Source organism: Falco punctatus (genome assembly GCF_963210335.1).
Source record: "Falco punctatus genome assembly, chromosome: 1".
Lineage (NCBI taxonomy): Eukaryota > Metazoa > Chordata > Aves > Falconiformes > Falconidae > Falco > Falco punctatus.
This window is the reverse complement of record NC_137580.1, coordinates 95,491,279-95,510,069: the sequence shown is the minus strand read 5'-3', so window position 1 is coordinate 95,510,069 and position 18,791 is coordinate 95,491,279. Positions and strand designations below refer to the sequence as shown.

At 53.1% G+C, this 18,791-nt stretch overlaps 3 protein-coding genes across 14 annotated transcripts in view; 2 read left to right on the top strand and 1 right to left on the bottom strand.

Annotated features, from left to right (window-relative positions):
- SETD1B (SET domain containing 1B, histone lysine methyltransferase) overlaps positions 1-6,722 on the top strand; it is a 54,188-nt gene extending 47,466 nt beyond the window's left edge. For all 4 annotated transcript variants that reach the window (XM_080406038.1, XM_080406037.1, XM_080406036.1 and 1 more), the window contains 3 exons: positions 264-383; positions 767-904; positions 1,638-6,722. In XM_080406038.1, the coding sequence (XP_080262164.1) occupies positions 264-383; positions 767-904; positions 1,638-1,811 (432 nt within the window). In that variant the 3' untranslated portion in view covers positions 1,812-6,722. The remainder of the gene's footprint in view (positions 1-263; positions 384-766; positions 905-1,637) is intronic.
- Positions 6,723-7,861: 1,139 nt separating this feature from the next.
- On the bottom strand, positions 7,862-14,681 carry HPD (4-hydroxyphenylpyruvate dioxygenase). 9 transcript variants are annotated; one of them, XM_080406544.1, is made up of 14 exons: positions 14,598-14,681; positions 13,452-13,478; positions 12,620-12,682; positions 11,781-11,885; positions 11,547-11,589; positions 11,374-11,456; positions 11,157-11,246; positions 10,927-11,030; positions 10,687-10,764; positions 10,362-10,524; positions 9,944-10,015; positions 9,158-9,280; positions 8,899-9,015; positions 7,862-8,738 (listed from the first exon to the last, which is right to left on the bottom strand). In XM_080406544.1, exons 1-14 carry the CDS (start codon positions 14,616-14,618, stop codon positions 8,628-8,630), a joined length of 1,200 nt encoding a protein of 399 aa, XP_080262670.1. In that variant the 5' UTR covers positions 14,619-14,681; the 3' UTR covers positions 7,862-8,627. The 9 variants fall into 9 exon arrangements, with proteins under 9 accessions (XP_080262670.1, XP_080262667.1, XP_080262665.1 ...); XM_080406541.1 differs by having other exon boundaries at positions 10,927-11,246; positions 11,374-11,589; XM_080406539.1 differs by having other exon boundaries at positions 10,927-11,246; positions 11,374-11,589; positions 11,781-12,682; positions 14,584-14,660.
- PSMD9 (proteasome 26S subunit, non-ATPase 9) lies at positions 14,524-18,784 on the top strand. Its single transcript, XM_080406686.1, has 6 exons — positions 14,524-14,955; positions 15,285-15,387; positions 16,227-16,420; positions 16,920-17,021; positions 17,557-17,645; positions 17,971-18,784. The coding sequence occupies exons 1-6, from the start codon at positions 14,539-14,541 to the stop codon at positions 17,996-17,998; spliced, it is 933 nt and encodes a 310-aa protein (XP_080262812.1). The 5' UTR covers positions 14,524-14,538; the 3' UTR covers positions 17,999-18,784.
- The last annotated feature ends 7 nt before the right edge of the window (positions 18,785-18,791 follow it).

Sequence of the window (18,791 nt, the reverse complement as noted above, 5' to 3'; positions counted from 1 at the left end):
GAGACCGATGGCCTCGAAGGGTCTGTCTCCCCAGCGTATGGTCAGTGGTAAAAACCCAAGTGCTGCAACTCTGTGGGACCTCCTGTGACCTCCGTCCTACCTCCCTGTCACCGCAAGATAGAAGGGAGCTAATCAGGTTGGAGCACCCCAGCACTGCGTGTGGCTTTGAGCGTGCTGCAAAATGCTGGACCCAGGGACGGCCTTTCCCTTTCTATGCTGTGGCTAATTCAGGGTTGGGGTTTTGGCGTGTTTTCTTTGTGCAGTTCCGGAAGAAAAAATTAAAATTCTGCAAGAGCCACATTCATGACTGGGGCCTTTTTGCTATGGAGCCCATTGCAGCTGATGAGATGGTGATTGAATACGTGGGTCAGAACATCAGGCAGGTAAGCTGGGCTGTGGGTGAAATCCGAGCAAAAACCAGCCCTGAAAGAAATGCTCAAGTGTGACAGTGGGGGTTGGAATCCCTGCTGTAAGGTGTTAGCTGCGTCAGCTAGGCGGAGGTTGGCGTATGAATTGGAGGTACAAGGGTGGGATTTTCAACAACCTGTACAAACTAAGCACTCAAATCCTTAGGAGATAAGCTCTGAAGAAGCCCGTCCTGAACTTTAGTGTTTTCAGTTAGGGCTGCCTTCTCCTGGCGTGTTTGGGGTCCTGTATCTGCTGAGTGGCACAGGCACAGCTCAGTGTGTGGATCTCTGTGTGTAGATCTCTGCTCACAGATCACTTCTGCAGCGTGTCCTGACACTACACGTGGGGTTTTCTGCAGGTCATTGCTGACATGCGTGAAAAGCGATACGAGGATGAAGGCATCGGAAGCAGTTACATGTTCAGAGTCGATCATGACACCATCATCGATGCCACGAAATGTGGAAACTTTGCCAGGTTTATTAATCACAGCTGCAATGTAAGTATCACGTTTTAGCATGTAATTGTACTCTGACATACTGATAAACCCACTGAGTCCTTGCTAACTTTGATTGAAGCCATGTTCAGAAGTAACAGAGGGTCACAGGGTTATGATTAAATGTTAATAAGCTGCAGCAGATCAAAGCAGAGTCTAAACTAGCATAAAGATATGTAAGACACCTGAGAAATGAAACATGCAGCGAGACAGTGCACTCAGAATCCTCCTGACTGTGTCGGAAGACCCTGATGGACACTGTTCAAACATACCTAACAAACATTTCCTTAAAACAAACCAAATTTTAGCATTGTTATCCTGTGGGAATGGTCTCCTTGTAGTGTCCACATGGGAAAAGTATTCCCTGCCCCAGCAGGCAGAAGAGAAGCTGCTTTCCCCTCTGCTCTGTGCTGCGGTCTATACTCACACTCAGCTGCTTGACCAAATTATTAAGCATTAGCCTGTGACAAACTTGGCGGAGCATCATCCAGGCTCTTTTGCACCACAAATGACCAGAACGTGGATATTTTAGAGGAGCACAAGCAGGGCTGTCGGTTCTCTGGCTTCATGCCTCCCTCTCAGCTTCCTCTGGGTCCGGCCAGGCTCTGGAAGCGTGGCTGAGGCTGGCTAGGGAAGGGACTGCCCTGCTCTGGTTTAGCTTGGAATAATTGTGTGGAGGCTAGGAAGCCATGGCCATGGGGAGCCTAAATCATTGCCTGTTCTGTCACCCTTGCAGCCAAATTGTTATGCTAAAGTGATCACAGTGGAGTCTCAAAAGAAGATTGTCATCTACTCCAAACAGCACATCAATGTGAATGAGGAAATTACCTATGACTACAAGTTTCCAATTGAGGATGTAAAAATCCCATGTCTATGTGGCTCTGAGAACTGCAGAGGAACCCTGAACTGAACTCGAGGTTTCTCGTCACACTTGCACCTTCGGCCATGTCAAAACTGTGGTAACCAGGTGTGGTTGCACTTTGCCAAAAAAAGAGGAAAAAAAAAAAAAAAGAAAAAAGGAAGAAAAAAAAATTTAAAAAGGAAAAAAATACTAAAAAAAAAAATAAGAGAGGAAAAAAAAGAGAAGAAAAAAACCAAGCAAGTTTCGCACTTCTGCCAGGATCATGAATGAAAGCAAAAAGCGCACATGCTTATGAGGACTGTTCATGTTTCAGGTGCTCTTTCCTTTTCAGATCCAACACGCACACAAAAAGGTGACTACCATTTTGTGGCATGGTCTATCCAAACACTAGCTTCTCTGTTCAGTCCCTACATTAATGCTCCATAATGGGATAATGGTACCTTTTTTTTTAATTGTTGTTATAAACCTTCATCTTTTCATAAATGCTGCTACCTTTTTCTCATCAGTTTTGTTGGTTGAAAAAGACATTCAACGTTTAAATGTGAAGCAGAGACTGAAAATGCCATATAGGATTTGTTGGGAGCTTGATTGGCTGAAATTGCACAGATTTCTCAGAGTAAGCTGTAAATAAATGTAAGGTTGATGTTACAGAGCAAGCCAGAGGCTTGAGGGTGTGTGAATGGGTGTGTGCGTGTGCTTGGGTGTGTGTATGTATGGAGATATGCCGCAATGAGACTATAGGTGAACTGTCCTGCCTTTTTGTTAGGGATGAGCCTGAACAAGTCCCCTAAGCCAGACACCCTGGGGAAGAGTCAGGTCAGCCACAGACCTCAACTTAGCGCCTTAGGCTTGCCTCTCGTTTTCATATGCCATGCTGGTATGTTGGGGAATCAAAACCTCTGCACCCGTATGTGAAAAAAAAAATACAGGGATACTGCAATCACTGGGAAGAAGTTGAGTCAGTTGTGCAGCTGTAGCTTCGTGGCACGGCGTGTGGCCTTTAGGGATGCTTGTTTCTTGGAGAACAGTTTGTCTCACGTGCAAAAAGAAGGCTGAGGCTGGAAACGAGCGGGCAATTCAGCCCATGTTTGCGCTGTAGGAATCTGACCCTCTGTGTAAGCAGACACGACGGCCCACGTTTGTATCAGGATTTTCTTCCTGTAGATGGGAGGCAGGCTGGTGTGTGTCATTAATTTTTCTCATTTGCGTCTGCATTTCCCTGCCCTTCCAGCATGTTACGTAGAGTATTTGCTCTGTCCTTGAAAGTGGGAGATGCCTCCTGTGATAGGAACGAGCTGTGCCGTGCCGCTCTCCTCCCTCTGTTACTCAGTAACTTGGCCTGGGGTGGTCCCATCCCTCCAGTAAGAACACAGTAACTAAGTGTCCCCAGGGGTAGGCTGCGGGAGCAATCCTGTTCTCCCCCATCTACAGCCTGAAAATGAATGCTACTTTAAATTTGGAAGGCATATTTGGAAGTTATTTTTCGATATATTTTGTCCTTGTAGATGTGCTGAGGTTGAAGGTTGCAGTTCTTCGAGAGGTTCCACTTAAAAATGGGGCAAACCACCAAAGAAATAAGTCTTTGGATGGGGTCTGGAAATGTTACATGACTGTTCAGGTATAGACAGGATCAGTTTCTCAACTTGCATTGAATTTCTCCTGCTTTAAAAGTAGAGGTTAGTTGTACTAAAATCTTTTTCATTGGCTTGTAAGGGGAAGTTGCAATGTCGTTATGAAATAGGAAGATAAATCTGCATAACTAAACATCATCTCCCCGCAGAACAAATTGCACAGCTGTGTTCTTGTAGCCTTCCAAAATCAGTGATAATTGCTACATGACCACAGCTCCACAATCAGAGGTTACAACCTTGCAAAAGAGTTTCTTGGAAGTTTTTTCAGCTGTTCCGTGGGAACTGCCAGGCCTGCATTGCGGAGTGGAGCTTGTAATGTAGGTTAAACCTCTGCATCTGAATTTCTTCTTCAGACAAAAGGCCTGAAAGAACAGGAACACACAGACTGCTACAAGCTGCCTTAATACTGCCTGTATTTCTGTCTGAGGGCAAGGAAATTGTCACTGAGATTGGACAGTCCGTAGTCTCATCTCTGTTTTTGTTTTGTTTCTGTTTTGTTGTTTCCCCCGCTCCTTATAAATCTCTCCAGCAATTGGGTAATGGTGACCCAGAACCTAAAATTGAGAAGCACAACGAGTTTCTGTCATTGAACATGGGTTGTAGCTGCAGCAATGGCAGAAGCATTTGGGAGTGAAACTAGCTGCTCAGTTTATTTTTTTATTTTTTTTTTAAATAAGGTTCATCATGTTGTGTTGACGCTGCAGTTGGCATCTCTGCAGCTTGGCCTTTTACTTTCAAAGTTTTGGAAATGCACAGAAGTTTCCTGTGTTTCAGAACTGAAGCCCCTGCCTGTGGCAGTTCTGCTGATGTCCTTGGCTGCCTTCCTCTCCGGTCCATCAAACCAGCGCATCAGCAGGGTTTTGTGAGGGCAAAGACACCCCAAATGGCCGAACCCCTAAGTAACTACTGACAGTTTTGTATTTCCTGGCATATCTGTGTGCTCTGGACAGGATTAGCCCCTGCAGTTTGCCTTAATCTTTGTTGAGAAGAGGTGGGGAGGCAGGTCACTGTCTTCTGAAACAAGACGCTACAGGCTGGGATCCTTCTTTTTTAGGAGCACCAGAGGGATTTGGGTGCCAAAGACCATGAGCACCTAAATCACTTGGGTAATTCAAAAACTGCCCGTAACCCATCCCCTTTTTAGGATCCCAGAGAAATAACAGAGTTTTTGGAAGAGCTGAGCTCCCAGTAGCCCCCCAGGAGGAGACGGAGCTGTTGGACCCGCAGCACTTCTGAAAAATCACATTGATCTGGTCTCAAAGCCAAACCTGAGGCTTCTCTTTCCTTCTCTGTAAATCCTGGCTTGCAGAGCCCTACCTGCACAGCTTTTGTCTCAGACTGTGGAGCTGCCCTGTCCCCAGAGCAGGTTGTTTTAGGGTGGGGATGAGAAGTCTGGTTTGGTGATTTCCATGAGCTGCCGCAGTTGCCTGTGGCTGCCCTGTCTCCGCAAGCCGGCAGGATCCTGGTGGGTCAGGGGAGCCCTGCAGCCACGGAGGGGGTTTTGGAAGGCAGCCCTGCAGAGAGATGCCTTCAGATCCCTCCTGGGTACCCTGGCTCGTACTTTGGAAGTGGGGAGAGGAGAGGAGAAGGGCAGGAGGTGTGAGATTCACACACCAGCCTGGTCACGGACCCTGCATTCGCCTCCTGTGGTTGGTACAGGCACTCTGGCACCCCATGGAAACGGCAGCAAAGACTAAAAAACACAAACCTCACCAGCACGTGCTGCTTGAGAGAGAGATTTACTGAACTTGGTTTGTTTGCTGAAAAGCCTGTCCCCGGTTTATTTTCACTGAAATTAAAACCTAAGACCAAAAAAAAAAAAAAAAAAAAAGAGACGTTGACTCTGCTCCCCATAAAGTTGTATCTCGCTAGGTGAAATGACCCGAGAGATCAGTGCAAAAGTTTTGGAAATGTACCTGAAATCTTTAGTTTCCCAACGTGAAGCTGGCTTGGGTTCAGGGTGCAGATGCCTCTGCAGTTGGCGTCGCTCAGAAGCATGCTCTGTGCTTGCAAATCCCACCTGCTGCTGCCCGGCACCGGCATTTATCTGTGCGGTTCACATCCCTGTTTGCAATGTGGGCTGTGAGTATCGGGGGGGCCAGGAGGGGAAGGGGCTCATCCTGCAGGTATTTATATTGTATAGAGCAGCTTATTTCTACAAGGAAAAAAAACAAAACCCACAAAAAAACATTTTTAAACTCCGACAAAGTATACAGTAGTTTCAGTTCCAGTTTTTGTGACCTTTTTCAGGGATCATTTCAGTGCATTTCTGTATAAAATAAAAATTTAAAGGAAAAAAGGATTTTGAAGTATATTAAAAAAAAAAAGCATCTTCTGTACATAAGCAAACTCAAGAATCTTCTCTTCAAACACTGTTTCTTGTAGAAACATGTTGAAATTTTTTTGCTGATTTCTTTGTACTTCAAGAGCATGTAAATAATTTATTAAAAGTGACTATTGTAATTTGGAGTTCTTTTTAAACAGATCCCAGCTCTAAATCACATCGAGGAGATGGGGAGGAAGAAGGACTAAGTATAGCAAAGGAGCTGGTGGCATTTACAGCTTGTGTCAAGCTTTGTATAATGTAAATTCTGTATAAATATGTTTTTTGTCAAATAAATAGATGGAATTAGAAGCATTAAGAAACTGAAGACAAAAAAATTGCCAAGTCAAGGCTTCTTCTTCCCCTCCCCCGCCCCCAGTCTGAAACCTAATGTGCAAAATCTATTTATTTCAAGCGAGGAAATGTGTACAGTCTAATAGACAACCTAAAATGTATTTAAGCAAGTTTGCAACTGGATTTTTTCAATTTAATATTTGTTTTGTTTTTATGAGTTTCCTCCTTAATTGCCACTGTAGTATTTGTCCAAGTGAAAAGAAACACATCGTTAACGGACACTCTAAAACAAATGGGCAGTTTTAAAAGCAAAATGGAAGAACACCGGGCTCCCAATCCTTGCAGTTTTCTGGTTCTATAAACAGGTTGTTTTAATTCACAGTGTGAAAATAAAGGGCCTCCTTTAAAAGGAGGCAGGTAAAATGGTTTGCAATAAATGAAAAAAAAAATATTTTTTTTAAGTTCCTTAAAAAAAAACCAAACAACTCTGCTTTGAAGATTTAGGATTTCTGCTTTTTCTTTTGTTAAGCAAGTTTATAAATTTAGGGATGTTTTGTGCATATAGAATCTGTCACCAGTATGTATCTTGTTTTGAAGAAAGTGTTTTTGTTGTGGATGTGTCATGCTGTATATATTTGTTCATATTTTTGTGAATTGAATACTATGTACCATTGTATTATAGTAACTTTTATAAAGCAAACCATAAATATACTGACTTTTCTTACAGAAAAATTATGTCGTGCTTAATGTATAGCCAGGGCAGCTTTTTACTTTCAGACCTGAGCTGGGAACCGGAGAGCTCAAGGAACCAGATCCAGAAAGAACAGTCCAAAGAACTGATTTTCAGCAAAGTTTACTGAAAATAGTAATTCTGGTGGGCAGAAAATGACTTGAAGCAACATTATATTGCACGAAAGAAATGCGTGAGTGATTTAAGTTTATATACTTAGCGAAAATTTTCTTCTTACTAAAAATCCTGGTAACCCTTACGAGCTGAAGCACGGCCAGGTGCTGCCCCCCCTGGGCTGGGTGTCCGTAACCCTCCACCCTCGGTCGCACTGCCTGGGCAGGGGGGCTGCCCTGCTCCTCCAGCCTCTGCCCTGGATTTTTCATAGTTCACTTATTTATTTTTTTTAATTATTTTTATTTTATGGAAGCAAAAGCCCGTAGCCTATGAAGCAAGGTGTTAGCGTTGCAGTTCGGGTGATGCTGTAAGGCTGATGGGGCTAGAGGCCTTCTGCTTTATTTCTTTTATATCGGTTTATTCCAATCTGAAATGAATTCTATTACCTGTGGTTTACAGGAGGGGGGAGCCGCTGGGGTTTGATGCGGATGAAGGCGCAGCCTGGAGCCACGAGCCCCCCACCCTCCCTGGCTGGTGGCTGCCGCTTCTGCAAACGCGGCGATGGTCGGCGCGGCTTCTCTGGGCTTGGGGAACAGAGGTACCTGGAGCAGAGCGGGATGGAGCGGCTGGTGGAGGAGGAAATGGAAGAGATGGGAAAGCCTGGGCTTCCCAGCTTAGTTCTCAGCCTGGCAGGGCTGCCGTGGGGCAGGGGGCAGCCGGGGCTCAGCCTGGTGGGCGGCCAGATGGGGCAGGGGCTTGGGCTGGTGGAAGGGCTCATGCCCGAGGAGCCTGTCCCCAGCCAAGGGCTTGGGCTGCTTGGCCTTTGGGCAGCTGTGACGCTGGGAACGTGGGGAGCAGCGGTGCTTACAGGGGAGGCAACGTGCAACAGCGGGGGGACCCCGAGATGCTCTTCAGCAGTCGTGTGCTGAGGCGTGTGGGCCCCCCGGGGAGGGTTTGACCCGCGGGTGCAGAGGGCTCCCCGTTAACTTACCAGCCACTCAGGCTGTGACAGAAAAGGCTTTTATTGTGTTGGTGGGGAGAAAGTCCCCTTGCAAAGGACAGTGACAATACTGTGATGTCCAGAGGGGAGTTTGCACATGCAGCTGGGATCTGAGCCAAGGAGTCGCTGCCAATGCCAGCAATTGCTTCTTGAAACACGGGAGAGACCCCAACCCTTCATTAATTCAGGAATTTACAGGTATTAGAGTGAGATGTGTCGCCTTGGGAAGGCTGAAATACGTAAATTTGATTGAAGTCTCATTCCATAACGTTATAGCTACCCTAAACCCATGTGTTTAAGCTCGGAAAATTCAAATTCAAGATTGAGTCTAAAAGCAATTAAAATAATATCTTACAAAATGATATGCAGAGAGGCAAACGCCTCCATGCTTTCCTCTCACAGCTTCCCGCGTAGCTAAAATTAACAGAAAACTTTTGATAAGACTAAATTTAAGCACTCCCGGTTGTTTCTTCTGTCTTCCTCCGTAGCTTCGTGTCTGTGGCATGTGCCTTGAATCTGCCCTTTGTTAAGAACTCGATGGTTTGGATCAGATTAAACTGCTTTTTTAAGAGCGTTGTTTGCTATTTCCCATGCTCCCTCTCCTAAGAAGTCACGGGAGGGCAGCGCCGGGATAGGTGTTGAGTCCTTTTGCATCTCCAACTTGGCAGCAGCATCCCTGGGTGTAGGACACTTGGGGCTGGGCTATTTACCAAAACATCGGCCGTTTGTGAATCAGCTCGTTAGGGGCAAGGGCAGCATTTTCTGCCATCCTCTAGATGCGCTTGGTCTCCCCGTTGGGCTCCAGGACGGTCAGGTTTCCTCTTGCGTCTTGATCCATTTCTATTGCTTCAAACAAAGACTTGAAGTTCCCGGCACCGAAGCCCTGCAGAGATGACAACGTTAGGGATGGAGGGGACAGCAGGGGGGGCATCAGCTTGGAAGGAGCTGGGGAAGAGCACCCCGGAGAGCTGGCTGGGTGGGTGGTGGTGCTGGACAGCCTTGAGGTCTCAAAGCCACAATCGTTGTGAAATCTGCAAACCAACCTGGTGGTTATGCCGCTGGATGACCTCCAGGAAGACCGTGGGTCTGTCTTGAACTGGTTTGGTGAAGATCTGGAGCAAGTAGCCTTTCTCATCGAAATCCACCAGGATTTTCAGTTCCTGGAGAAATGAAACTGGGTGAGAGCTTGAAGACCCACAGAGGAGCAAGGGGATCCCTCTGTGTCATACATCCCTGCAAAACACTTTTGGGAGCCACCCAGCCCCGGGCAAACCTTTTCCCTCGCGGGCTGGTCTGACTCACCGCCAGCTTGTCAATATTCTCCTTCACTTTGATTTTGGCAGTTTTCAGCCTCTCCCGTAGCGTCTGGTAGTAGTTGGACGGCACATCCATGAACTGCATGCCCCGCTGCTTCAGGTTGTTGATCTGCAAGGCAAGGGAGACCCCGGTGTGGGCCAGGAGTGGGTTTGTGCCAGGAGGGTTCCCTGGGATGGATGGTGCCGGGGGCAGAGCCATATCTGCCCGTGACACTGGCCAACCTCGCACGTGGGGACCTGTCCCACCCTCTCGCTTTGGGCACCAGGAACGGGAGGGCCCAAGGTGCCCTCTCCAGACAGTGCAGAGAGTTGGCCACCATGCAAGGATGCTTCATCCCACCCTGACCCCCCCATAACTTTTGGTCTGGAGAGGAGCTCAAAACCAAGGGCTCAATAGCAACTGGGTTCAATCCAGAGCAGCCCCCGCCCCAGGCAGAGGTGGGTGATGTGCTACGGGCTGCTCGAGCTCCCCGCCGGCCATCTGCCGAGGACAGCACGTGCCATCAGGGTCCCTGCAGACCCCAACTGCTCTAAGCTGGAGGGGTGGGCATCTCCCAGCAGCTCGCAGGCAGATCCCTTCCCATCTCACTGGGCAGTTAATCCTGGTTGTAAGTCAACCACGGTGCAAAGCTTGCTTAGCCTGCCTGTGTCCTCACGCCCTGATGGGGGGTCATAGTCCACCACCGTGCTGGGACGAGGACCGTGCCTGGTGGCCGGGGTGAAGGCACTGGGGCGGGATGAGCTGGGGCAGGGGGCGCGGGGCTGCACTCACCGCTGAGATGATGTCGGAGGTGTTCAGCGCGATGTGCTGCACTCCGGCCCCTCCATAGTAGTCAACATATTCCTACCGGGAAAAAAACGTCACCACATTGGTGTCAGTGCAGCCACAGCGTGCAAAGGGCTGGCTGCGGGCTTCAGAACAGGAAAGCAACATCAGCTCCGGGACACCACGAATTGAAAAAAAAGACACAACTGGTGAGATCGGGGTAAACCAGCTCCATCCCAGTGGCCTCCCCAGGGCTCCACAGCCCTCAGCAGACCGAGCAGAGCCAGGGCTGCTTTCCCCCAGCCACCTCGGCACAGCACATCTACGCTGGCATCGAGTCGCTGACCCCTTGGTCCTTCTCCTCCACCAAAGCCCTGCCCGAGGTGGTGGCAGCCCAGTGGATCACCCACCGACATCCCCTCACCTGAATCTGGGATTTCTTCTTGCCGAGCGCCGGCTCGTTGATGGGCATCTTAATGGTCTCTTCGTAGTTGGTGACCACGATGGAACGCAGGGCACTGAACTCGGTGTGCAGCTGCTTGTCATCCACCGACCAGAAGCGGTGGAACAGCAGGTTCTTCTGGTACCTGCCCAGGCCACAAAGGGCACAATCGAGTCCTCTGCTCCATCTCTGCGCTAACGAAGCTCCATCTGGCTTAACTAGCCTCAGCCACCACCGTTGGAAGCGGCAAGACCAGAGGAGCAGCGCCGCTGCTCCATCCCCGCTCCCCAGCCCTCCCCACTCTCACCACTCCGCCACTGGGACCATCTGGAGGTCAGGCTGGTTCCCCACAACGTGGTCGATGAAGTTGAGCTTGGCACTCGGTCTGGGGGAGGAATACGGGGGTGGCTCTAAGCTGGGCTCGGGGGCTCCCCACAGTGCGGGGGGCTCCGGGTAAGGCAGCAGGGACCTGTCTGGCTCCTTGGTGGGACATTCCACTGGCACGTGGTGGCAAAGAGCTGGGCAGGACCCTCTGGAAGGTACTCACAACTTTGGCAGCAGGGGGTCCTTGAAGAGGGGCGGGTGGTACCCAGGTAGGAAGAGGCCCTTGTAGTTGAGCTTTTCTATCAAGGTGTGGGTGGTGTCACCGTACTGCAAGAGGAGGGGAAGCAGTTGCGTGGTGGCCTCGGTGTTTTGGGGATCTCCTGGGTCCATCCTGGTCCCACAGACCCCACTCAGATGTGGGGGCTCAGCCTCCACAGCCCCCCTGCCGCTTACCGTCTGGATCACTGCAAACTTCACCTTCCCAAATTTGTCCTCCTCCACCCAGGGCTCCTTCACCACCACGGCTCCACGCTCCCTGGCTTTCTGGGCAGAAGGAGAGAGACCTCCCATCCTGCTGCAGCTCCCCCGGGCTGGGGGGACACATCCCAGCACCTCCGCACTCCCACTGTCATTTTGGGGCTCCGCAGGAGGGGTTGGAGGGACTGCCTACCTGCACGATGAAGTCGCAGTCCTCCACTTCGAAGGCGATGTCCTTCACCCCGTCACCGTGCTTCACCAGGTGCTCCCCCATCTCTGCCCGGAGCAAGAGCGGCACACGCATGAGCAAGGACGCTTCGCTGTGCCGCAGCCACTTCCCGCTCCATCCCCCACTGCACCACCTACCCTCGTTCCCCGGGTTGAGAGCAGACGAGAGAACAAACACGATCTGGCGAGGAAGAGGAGAGTCGAGGGATGGGGATGTGGTGGCGCAGCTGCAGCCCCAGCCCGGCACAGGCACCGCAGTGGGGTTCAGCGGTGCCTGCGGGTTTTGGCAGCACCCGCGTGCCAACACCGGCTGCTCCTCCGCCACCCCCCGCCCTGGCAGCGGCACCTCTGCGAGGTGCACCAGGCCCTTACCTTGTCCTGCCTGATGGCGTGTGACACCACCTCCCTGCTGCCCGTCTCCAGCCCCCGGTACGCCAGCTCCTCGAAGCCCAGCTTGTTGCAGTAGTAGGATGCAGCCTGCGGGCAGGTGAAGCCATGATGCTGGTGGCCCCCAGGTCCCACGGGGCTCCCCCCCGGCTGGGGCAGCACCGATAGCCCAAGGGGAGCAGCACCACGGTGTGTGCATGTCACGTGTGTGCAAGTCACACGTGTGCGTGTGTGCCTGGGGAGCAGCTGAGCTTTCCCCCTTCCCTCTGGCAGCCCGGGAGGAGCGAGCAGAGGCATGGAAGGGCCCACATTGGGGCAAACCCCCCAAATTCAGCGGGAAGCGCTGCCTCCGGAGCCCTCCCACACACAGGTGCGTGGCCATCGGCGGGCGGGGGGCTGCCACCCGGGGGAACGTTTCTGCCTCCTGTTCATCTGTGAGGCTGGGCAAAGAGCAGCTCAGGTTGAAGCAGAAGGGTTTTTAGCTTGCTGCTGGCCTTTTAGCAGCCAGGGGTGGATAGCTGCTACCACGGTGGTCAGCCGGTGACCTGCAGCGTGTGCCCGGTTGCATTTTCCAGGCGCCTCCCACTCCCCGCCTGGGCAGCCACCCCTGACCTTGCGCAAAGGCCCACAAGGCCATCGGCCAAGGACCGTGCGGTGGGCACAGGCACCGAGCCAGAGCCAGGCTCTGGGACGCCAACACGGCCCCAACGTGGTGGGCTGCCGGGACAAACCGCCCCCCTGGCAGCCAATAACTGGAGCGTCCACCCTGTGCTGACGCGGCAGGCGCCCACCACGCCACGTGCGCCACGTGCACAGGCTCTCACCTGCTTGGCATTACCGACCCAGAAGGTGATGGAGTGGAAGTGGATGAAGCGGCCTCGCAGGGGCTAAAGGGAAGGGGAAAACAAGACTGAGAGCCACCGCCGCAGCCCTTCCCGCAGCGCTGCGGGACTCCGTGGCAGGGAGAAGCGGTGGCTGCGGCCCTGTGAGCGCATCTCCTGCAGATGCGTCCGAATCACCCAGGTGAAACCCCGGCTGCTGCCCCCAAACAGCCATTTTCTAAAGTGCTTTAGAGCTGTGCTCCTGCTCCACGCCTGGAAGGTGCAAAGACTTGCAAAGGCCGCAGTCCCGGTGCTCCCAGAGCTCACCATGAGCAGCCCCCGCAGCAGCTGCCCACCCACGAACCAAACTGTGTTAAACATTAATTCTCCTGCAAAACACTCTTACACAACTGCCAGGACCGGGACAAATCCCCCGTCACTGTTCCCTGCCGCCATCCAAGCCACAGCGGCCACCACTTGGCTGTGACACCCACCCACCATTAGGGAAACGCTTTATGGGGGAAAAAGATGGCAAATAGGCGCAGCGTTGGGTAAGAAATATTGCAATAAATGAGGATTCTGCTTAGGCGCTGGGGTCAGCTGGGAAATACCCATCATCTCCCATTTGTCGCTCCCCTCCCAAACCAGAAAGAAAAAGAAAACGAAAAAATTCCTGTTATTAACGCACGGCCTGTGTAGCCCAGCTGGACAGTGGTTTTAATTCTGATTTTACCAGGTGATCAAGGAGTAGGGAAGGAGGTGTCATTTGCACCGACACAGCTGACCCATTGCAGTGGGCAGCGGGGCAGGACCGCGGCCACGGAACGGCTCTTACCTTTTCGCCCTTGTCCGTGTAAGACGTCTAAATGAGAAAATGAGAAAAAGAGAGATGTTAGCGGGTCGGGAAGGTACCTCTGTGCCCCGGCAGCTCGGATCCAAAGGTCAGTGCCCAAGGAATGGCTCTTCTACACGACTTCCAGCAGAGTCACCGCAAAGCCCAAGTCCAAGCAGGGATTAAGCCCGGTAAAGCTCCCGAGATACCCTGCGCCGCCGAGCCCTGGCCCGTTACATGAATCCCCACCTGCTGCCCCTCACCATTGCTGTGTCCTGGTGCCCCGGGAGCAGCAAAGGGAGCGCCAGGCCGGGGGGACGTTTAATATCACGGCGGGATGGGGGAAGCTCCTCCTCTGCCCCACCTTCTCCCACCCCCAGCCCCAAGCTGCACCCAAGCGGGTGGCTTGGCAGGGCCACGTCCTGGGTGCTTCACAGCCCTGGCTGGGCACAGCGGGTTCGGCGTGGCAGCGGTGACCCCACGCGTGCCCAAGCGTGCCAGCATGTGCCAGCACACAAGGCTCTGCGGTGTGGGAGCCACACACTCCCCCCCCCCTAAAGCCTCCCGGGCCCCACTGCGTGCTGGGACCCGGGGGCGTGATGCAATGGTGGCGGCACATCACCCCCAGCCCACCCACCTGCCCCTGGGGACGTTCACCCCATGTGGGGGGCACATGTCCTGTTGGGGCCAGTGCCAGGGACGGTGTGCCTTGTGTGGAGCCGTCCGTGTGCAGGGGGGCCACCACGCTCGCCAGTGCCGGAGCACCGGGGAGCACCGGGAGCAAGCGCGGGGATCTGGTGGCGGGGCTGTGACCCTGCTGCCAGGCTCCCTGGGGACACGGGGGTCATGTGCCACCCCAAGCACAGGGCACAGGCTGGGGGAGCCAGCAGCATGGACGGGGCACCCCAGCACAGTTGTATGACCCCACAGCAATGACCTGCTCTGCCACTGTGTCACCACCACCGCTGCATCACCCCATGGCACTGCCACCGCGGTGTCACCCCATGGCACTGCCACCGCTGTGTCACCCTATGGCACTGCATCTCCCCGTGTCATTGTCACTCCGTGCCACCCCCATGGCACTGCCACCATGGCGTCACACCACCCCATGACACCATCACTGTGTCACACTCACGGCCCCGCCCCCACGGTGTCACCCCACGACATCATGACCGTGCACCACCCCCCGTCACTGCCACCGCCGTGCCACCCCCAGGCCACTGCCCCCAGGGCGCCGCGTCACCACATGACGTCATCGCCGCTGCGTCGCCCCATGACATCATCAGCTCTGCGCCACGTGGCGGCCCCGCCGCTGCGTCACCGCGCGGCGCTGCCCCGCCCCTCCCGGCCGCTGCGTCGCTGGTGCCCGCCGGCCCGGGCGGTGGTGGCGGCCATGGCGCAGCCGGGCGGGGGCCGCCCCGTCACCATCAGCGACGTGCAGCAGCTGGTGCGGCGGAAGGACGAGCTGGAGGCGCAGATCAAGGCCTGCTACGAGCTGCTGGAGGGCGTCAGTGCGGGCCGGGGGGCTCGGGGCCGGGCTGTGGGGACGGCGGGAGGGGTGCTCAGGCCCGGGCCCGGTTAGGGCCGGGGGAGAACTCAGGCCCGGGGCCGCTGGGGGGGCTCAGGCCCGGGACCGGGGGTCCGGGCGGGGGGAGCAGTCCCGGGGCCGGGGGAGACGGAGAGAATCACAGACCCGGGACCGGGGGTCCGGGGAGGGGCTTAGGCCCAGGCCCGGGGGGGGGAGGGGCGGCTCAAGCCCGCGGGGGGGGGGGGCTCAGGCCCAGGCCCGGGGGGGAGCTCAGGCCTGCAGCCCCACGGTCGCCCCTTACCCCGCAGCAAAAGGGCGTGGGGATGCACGAGCCGCTGGTGGACGCCGAGGGGTTTCCCCGTGCTGACATCGACCTCTACCAAGTGCGCACGGCCCGGCACAACGTCATCTGTGAGTGGGGGCGAGGGGGGCCCTCCACTGGGGGGTACAGCAACGTGGGGGCCCCTCTATCGGGGTGGGACATGGGGGGGCCCCTCCATCAGAGGGGGTGGCGCGGGGGGCCCCTCCATCAGAGGACAGCTGCCCGGCCGGGCTGTGGGGGCTGCCTGCAGGCTCCTGCAGCCGAATCCCCCCTCCCAGTTGCAGCCCCGGCACCGGCCCCTTGAGCGCCCCAGGCAGGAGCGGGGGCAGGTGGGCTCCCTGCCCCGGCTGCTTTGTGGGGACGGCTTCGCTCAGTGCCGGCAGCAGCGGGGTGGGCTTGGTCAGTGAAATACTTCTGTCCCTGTCGTGTTGCAGCGGTGCTGGAATTCTGCTGCTGCTGCTGTGGGGGTTGTGGAGTGCAGTGAAGCGCTGTGGGGGTTGCAGAACAACCTCCGAGTAGAAAAGAGCAGCTGGGCATTTATGGCATGCCAGGCTTACCCCGTGCCCTGCCTTTGGGGGTGGCTTTTGCCCCTGATGGCAGAAAGACTTGGGTGCTCAGTGATTTCTAGGCGGTTGGGGGCCTCCGAGCCCTCCGTCTTCGCATGTTTACTGCAGGTTTTGGGTGTTTTTTTCTGTCTTGCTTCTACTGATATGCATCTGTGGAGCCACGTGCACGGGGCTGGCAGCAGGACCCAGCAGATACACCAGCAGAGGTTATTACTCGGTGCAGCTGAGAGCCCTGGACACCCAAAATACTGTTCTCTGCACCGTCGCAGGGCAGAGCACGTGCTGAGAAAGATCCCTTAGATATCACCCGCTCCTGCTCCCTCTGTGCTCATGGCTGCTCCCTGCGCTAATGTCACCCGCAGGTTTGCAGAATGATCACAAGGCCCTGATGAAGCAGGTGGAAGAAGCCCTTCACCAGCTGCACGCCCGGGAGAAGGAGAAGCACGCCAAGGATGAGGCGGAGGCGCTGGCCGAGGCCATGAGCCAGAGCCAGAACCTGCCACAGGCTTTTGCCAAAGTGAACACAGTGACTCCAGGATCTCCTGCAAGCGTCTCCGTAAGTTGGTGGGGTCTGACAGCTGGCGGGGAAGGCTTCATCTGCACCCAGAGAGAAAACATTGCAGATGGCTTTCTCTGTCTCTTGATAATAAATGGGAATAAGTTGGGGGGTTGATTAGGATGTCTTCCTCCCACCCTTTTTTTTTTTTTTTTTTTTTTTTTTTTTTGTCACGCTGGGACATGCTGTGAATAGACTAGTCACTGTACAGTGGGAGGAGTACTCCTCAGCTGTGTCATTGCACCGCACAGCTCGTACCAGGCCTCACTGACCATTCCAGCCTCAGTGTTTCTCTTCCCATAGAAGAGGACAGAGGAATGAGCACTTACTCCTTTCTAAGGGTGTGGAGAGGGCGTAATGTAATTCAGTTGCCTGAGTGGTGAGAGGAGCAGTGTCACAGCACATCTCTCTCCCTGTGGCTGGGTGAAGGGTGATGCTCCAGTGGTACTGCCTGTCTTTGAAGAAAGCAGATGCTCATCTCTCTTCTATCTTTGTCCAGGGACTTCAGGTGGATGATGAGATTGTGGAGTTTGGTTCTGTCAATGTAAACAACTTCCAGAACCTGCAGAACATCGCCACAGTGGTGCAGCACAGTGAAGGGGTGAGCTCATATCTGCTGCAACTGCATTCTCTTGTCTGTCTCTGTTAGCCACAGCTTTTTTTATGGAACTTACAGATCTCTGGGATCATCATTTCCACATGAGAGTGTTAGATTCAGTCTGTGCCGTTGTAGCCTTGTTCTCTCACAGCATTGAGCTAATTCTTGCTGGATAGAAGAAAGCGGTGTGTGGTCTTTGCTGTGAGCATCACATTGTCTGTTCTCCCCTGGGGACTCCCTGCAGCAGCAGGCTGTGTTGCTGTGCCACCCTTGTGGACTGGCCAAAGCAGCTGCCAAAGCCATCAAATGTGTTATAGTTGAAACACAGAGATCTCCTGGAGATATCTCCACACAAAATGCTCTCTTCTTTCAGATCTAGCTGCAGGGATGGGAGTGGTTAATGGCTGAAGAGCAGCTCGTCTCTGGGCCTGATGTTCTTCCAGTGCTTCAGCAAAAGAAGGAAGACTAGGCTTGGTGATGGGCTGTTGTCATCTTTTTTCTTTTTTTCTTTTCTTTTTTTTTTTTCCCTCCCTTTCAGAGACCCCTGAGTGTGACTGTGATCCGCAGCGGCAAAAAAGTGCACGTGGGGCTGACTCCAAAGCGCTGGGCCGGGAAGGGCCTCCTGGGGTAAGCTGCTGTTGCGCTCGCTAGAACGGAGGAGGCTTTCACCCAGCTGGGAGCACACTGCCTGCAGCAGGGCCAGCTCTGCTTTGCTCTCAGTGTGTGTTACTGCTGGCTCTGATGGCCTTCACTGGGGGGTACTGGCTGGGGGCTGACAGTTCTGCACAGCAATGCGGGGAGGCGAGTCGCGTCAAACACAAGCACTGGGAGGGGGGACTCAGTGGCTAGTTTGTCCAGTGGAGGAAGGTTGTGACGGGTCTGATTCATCCCGCGTCAGAGCCTGTTTGAGAACTGAGATTTTAACGTTTCCTTCTACCCTCTTCTTTTTCAGCTGCAATATCATTCCCTTGCAGAGATGACTGTTGCTTGGAAAACAATAAAGCTGAAGCTCGTGCCTGCTTTCTTGACCCTGATCTGGTTTGAAAACTTCTCCACGTGTTCTTGCTGAAACAAACATTTCAGAGGCCGTGATTTCTAGGTGCCAGGCTCGCCGAGTCTGAAGAGATTCTGAGAGCAGGGCCTGCCTGCATTTCAGGATTGCACTGGTTCAGGAGTCACTTGCGGAGTTGCAAAATGTGGCTTCTCATCTCTTACACCTTGTATCAGTATGTAATGAGGCTACAGAGGGACCCAAACTTCACTTGATACAGGCTCTAAAGAGCATGAAATGCTCTTGGTGATAACAGAGCGTTCCCTTTCCTCCCCCATAAAATTCCTCACCCAACATCTTGTAATACACGCTAAGAACTCCTGGAGCACTTTTTGGTGTCTGTAATAGTAGATGACAGTCAAGAAATATGCAAGTTTGATATTTTATCTCCCCCGTGTTACCGCAACTTTTGAAGTCACTAAACATGACGAAAGAATTTTTTGAATGCCTATAATTATTTTAAGTTAATGAGATAAGGAATAGGGGTTATAATTCTACTTTGGTTTATTTTTAGTAGCTTGTATAGTCATGATAAAAGTACTCCTAATCTGCCTTCTTTTTCTCTCTCTTTTTTTTAAATTTAAAAATTTTTTTTATTTGTGGTAGTTGGTTTTAGAGTGTATTAACTCTTTGAGGGGATTTTGGGGAGGACTTTTGTTTCCAGTTGAACTTCAAAATGCTTTCCCAGAACAATAAAACTTGAGTAACACCTCTCCATTCTT

Bases quoted from the DNA above. Each gene is read 5' to 3' on its own strand.
- HPD (XM_080406537.1), bottom strand. From the start codon at position 12,092: ATGCCTCTGCTCGCTCCTCCCGGGCTGCCAGAGGGAAGGGGGAAAGCT. The intron at 10,016-10,361 runs GTGAGGGGATGT...TTTTCCCGGTAG, and splicing joins AGAAGAAATCCCAGATTCAG to GAATATGTTGACTACTATGG. The intron at 9,016-9,157 runs GTGAGTCAGACC...TCATTTCTCCAG, and splicing joins AGAATATTGACAAGCTGGCG to GAACTGAAAATCCTGGTGGA.
- PSMD9 (XM_080406686.1), top strand. From the start codon at position 14,539: ATGGCGTCACACCACCCCATGACACCATCACTGTGTCACACTCACGGC. The intron at 15,388-16,226 runs GTGAGTGGGGGC...TGTCACCCGCAG, and splicing joins GGCCCGGCACAACGTCATCT to GTTTGCAGAATGATCACAAG. The intron at 16,421-16,919 runs GTAAGTTGGTGG...ATCTTTGTCCAG, and splicing joins GATCTCCTGCAAGCGTCTCC to GGACTTCAGGTGGATGATGA.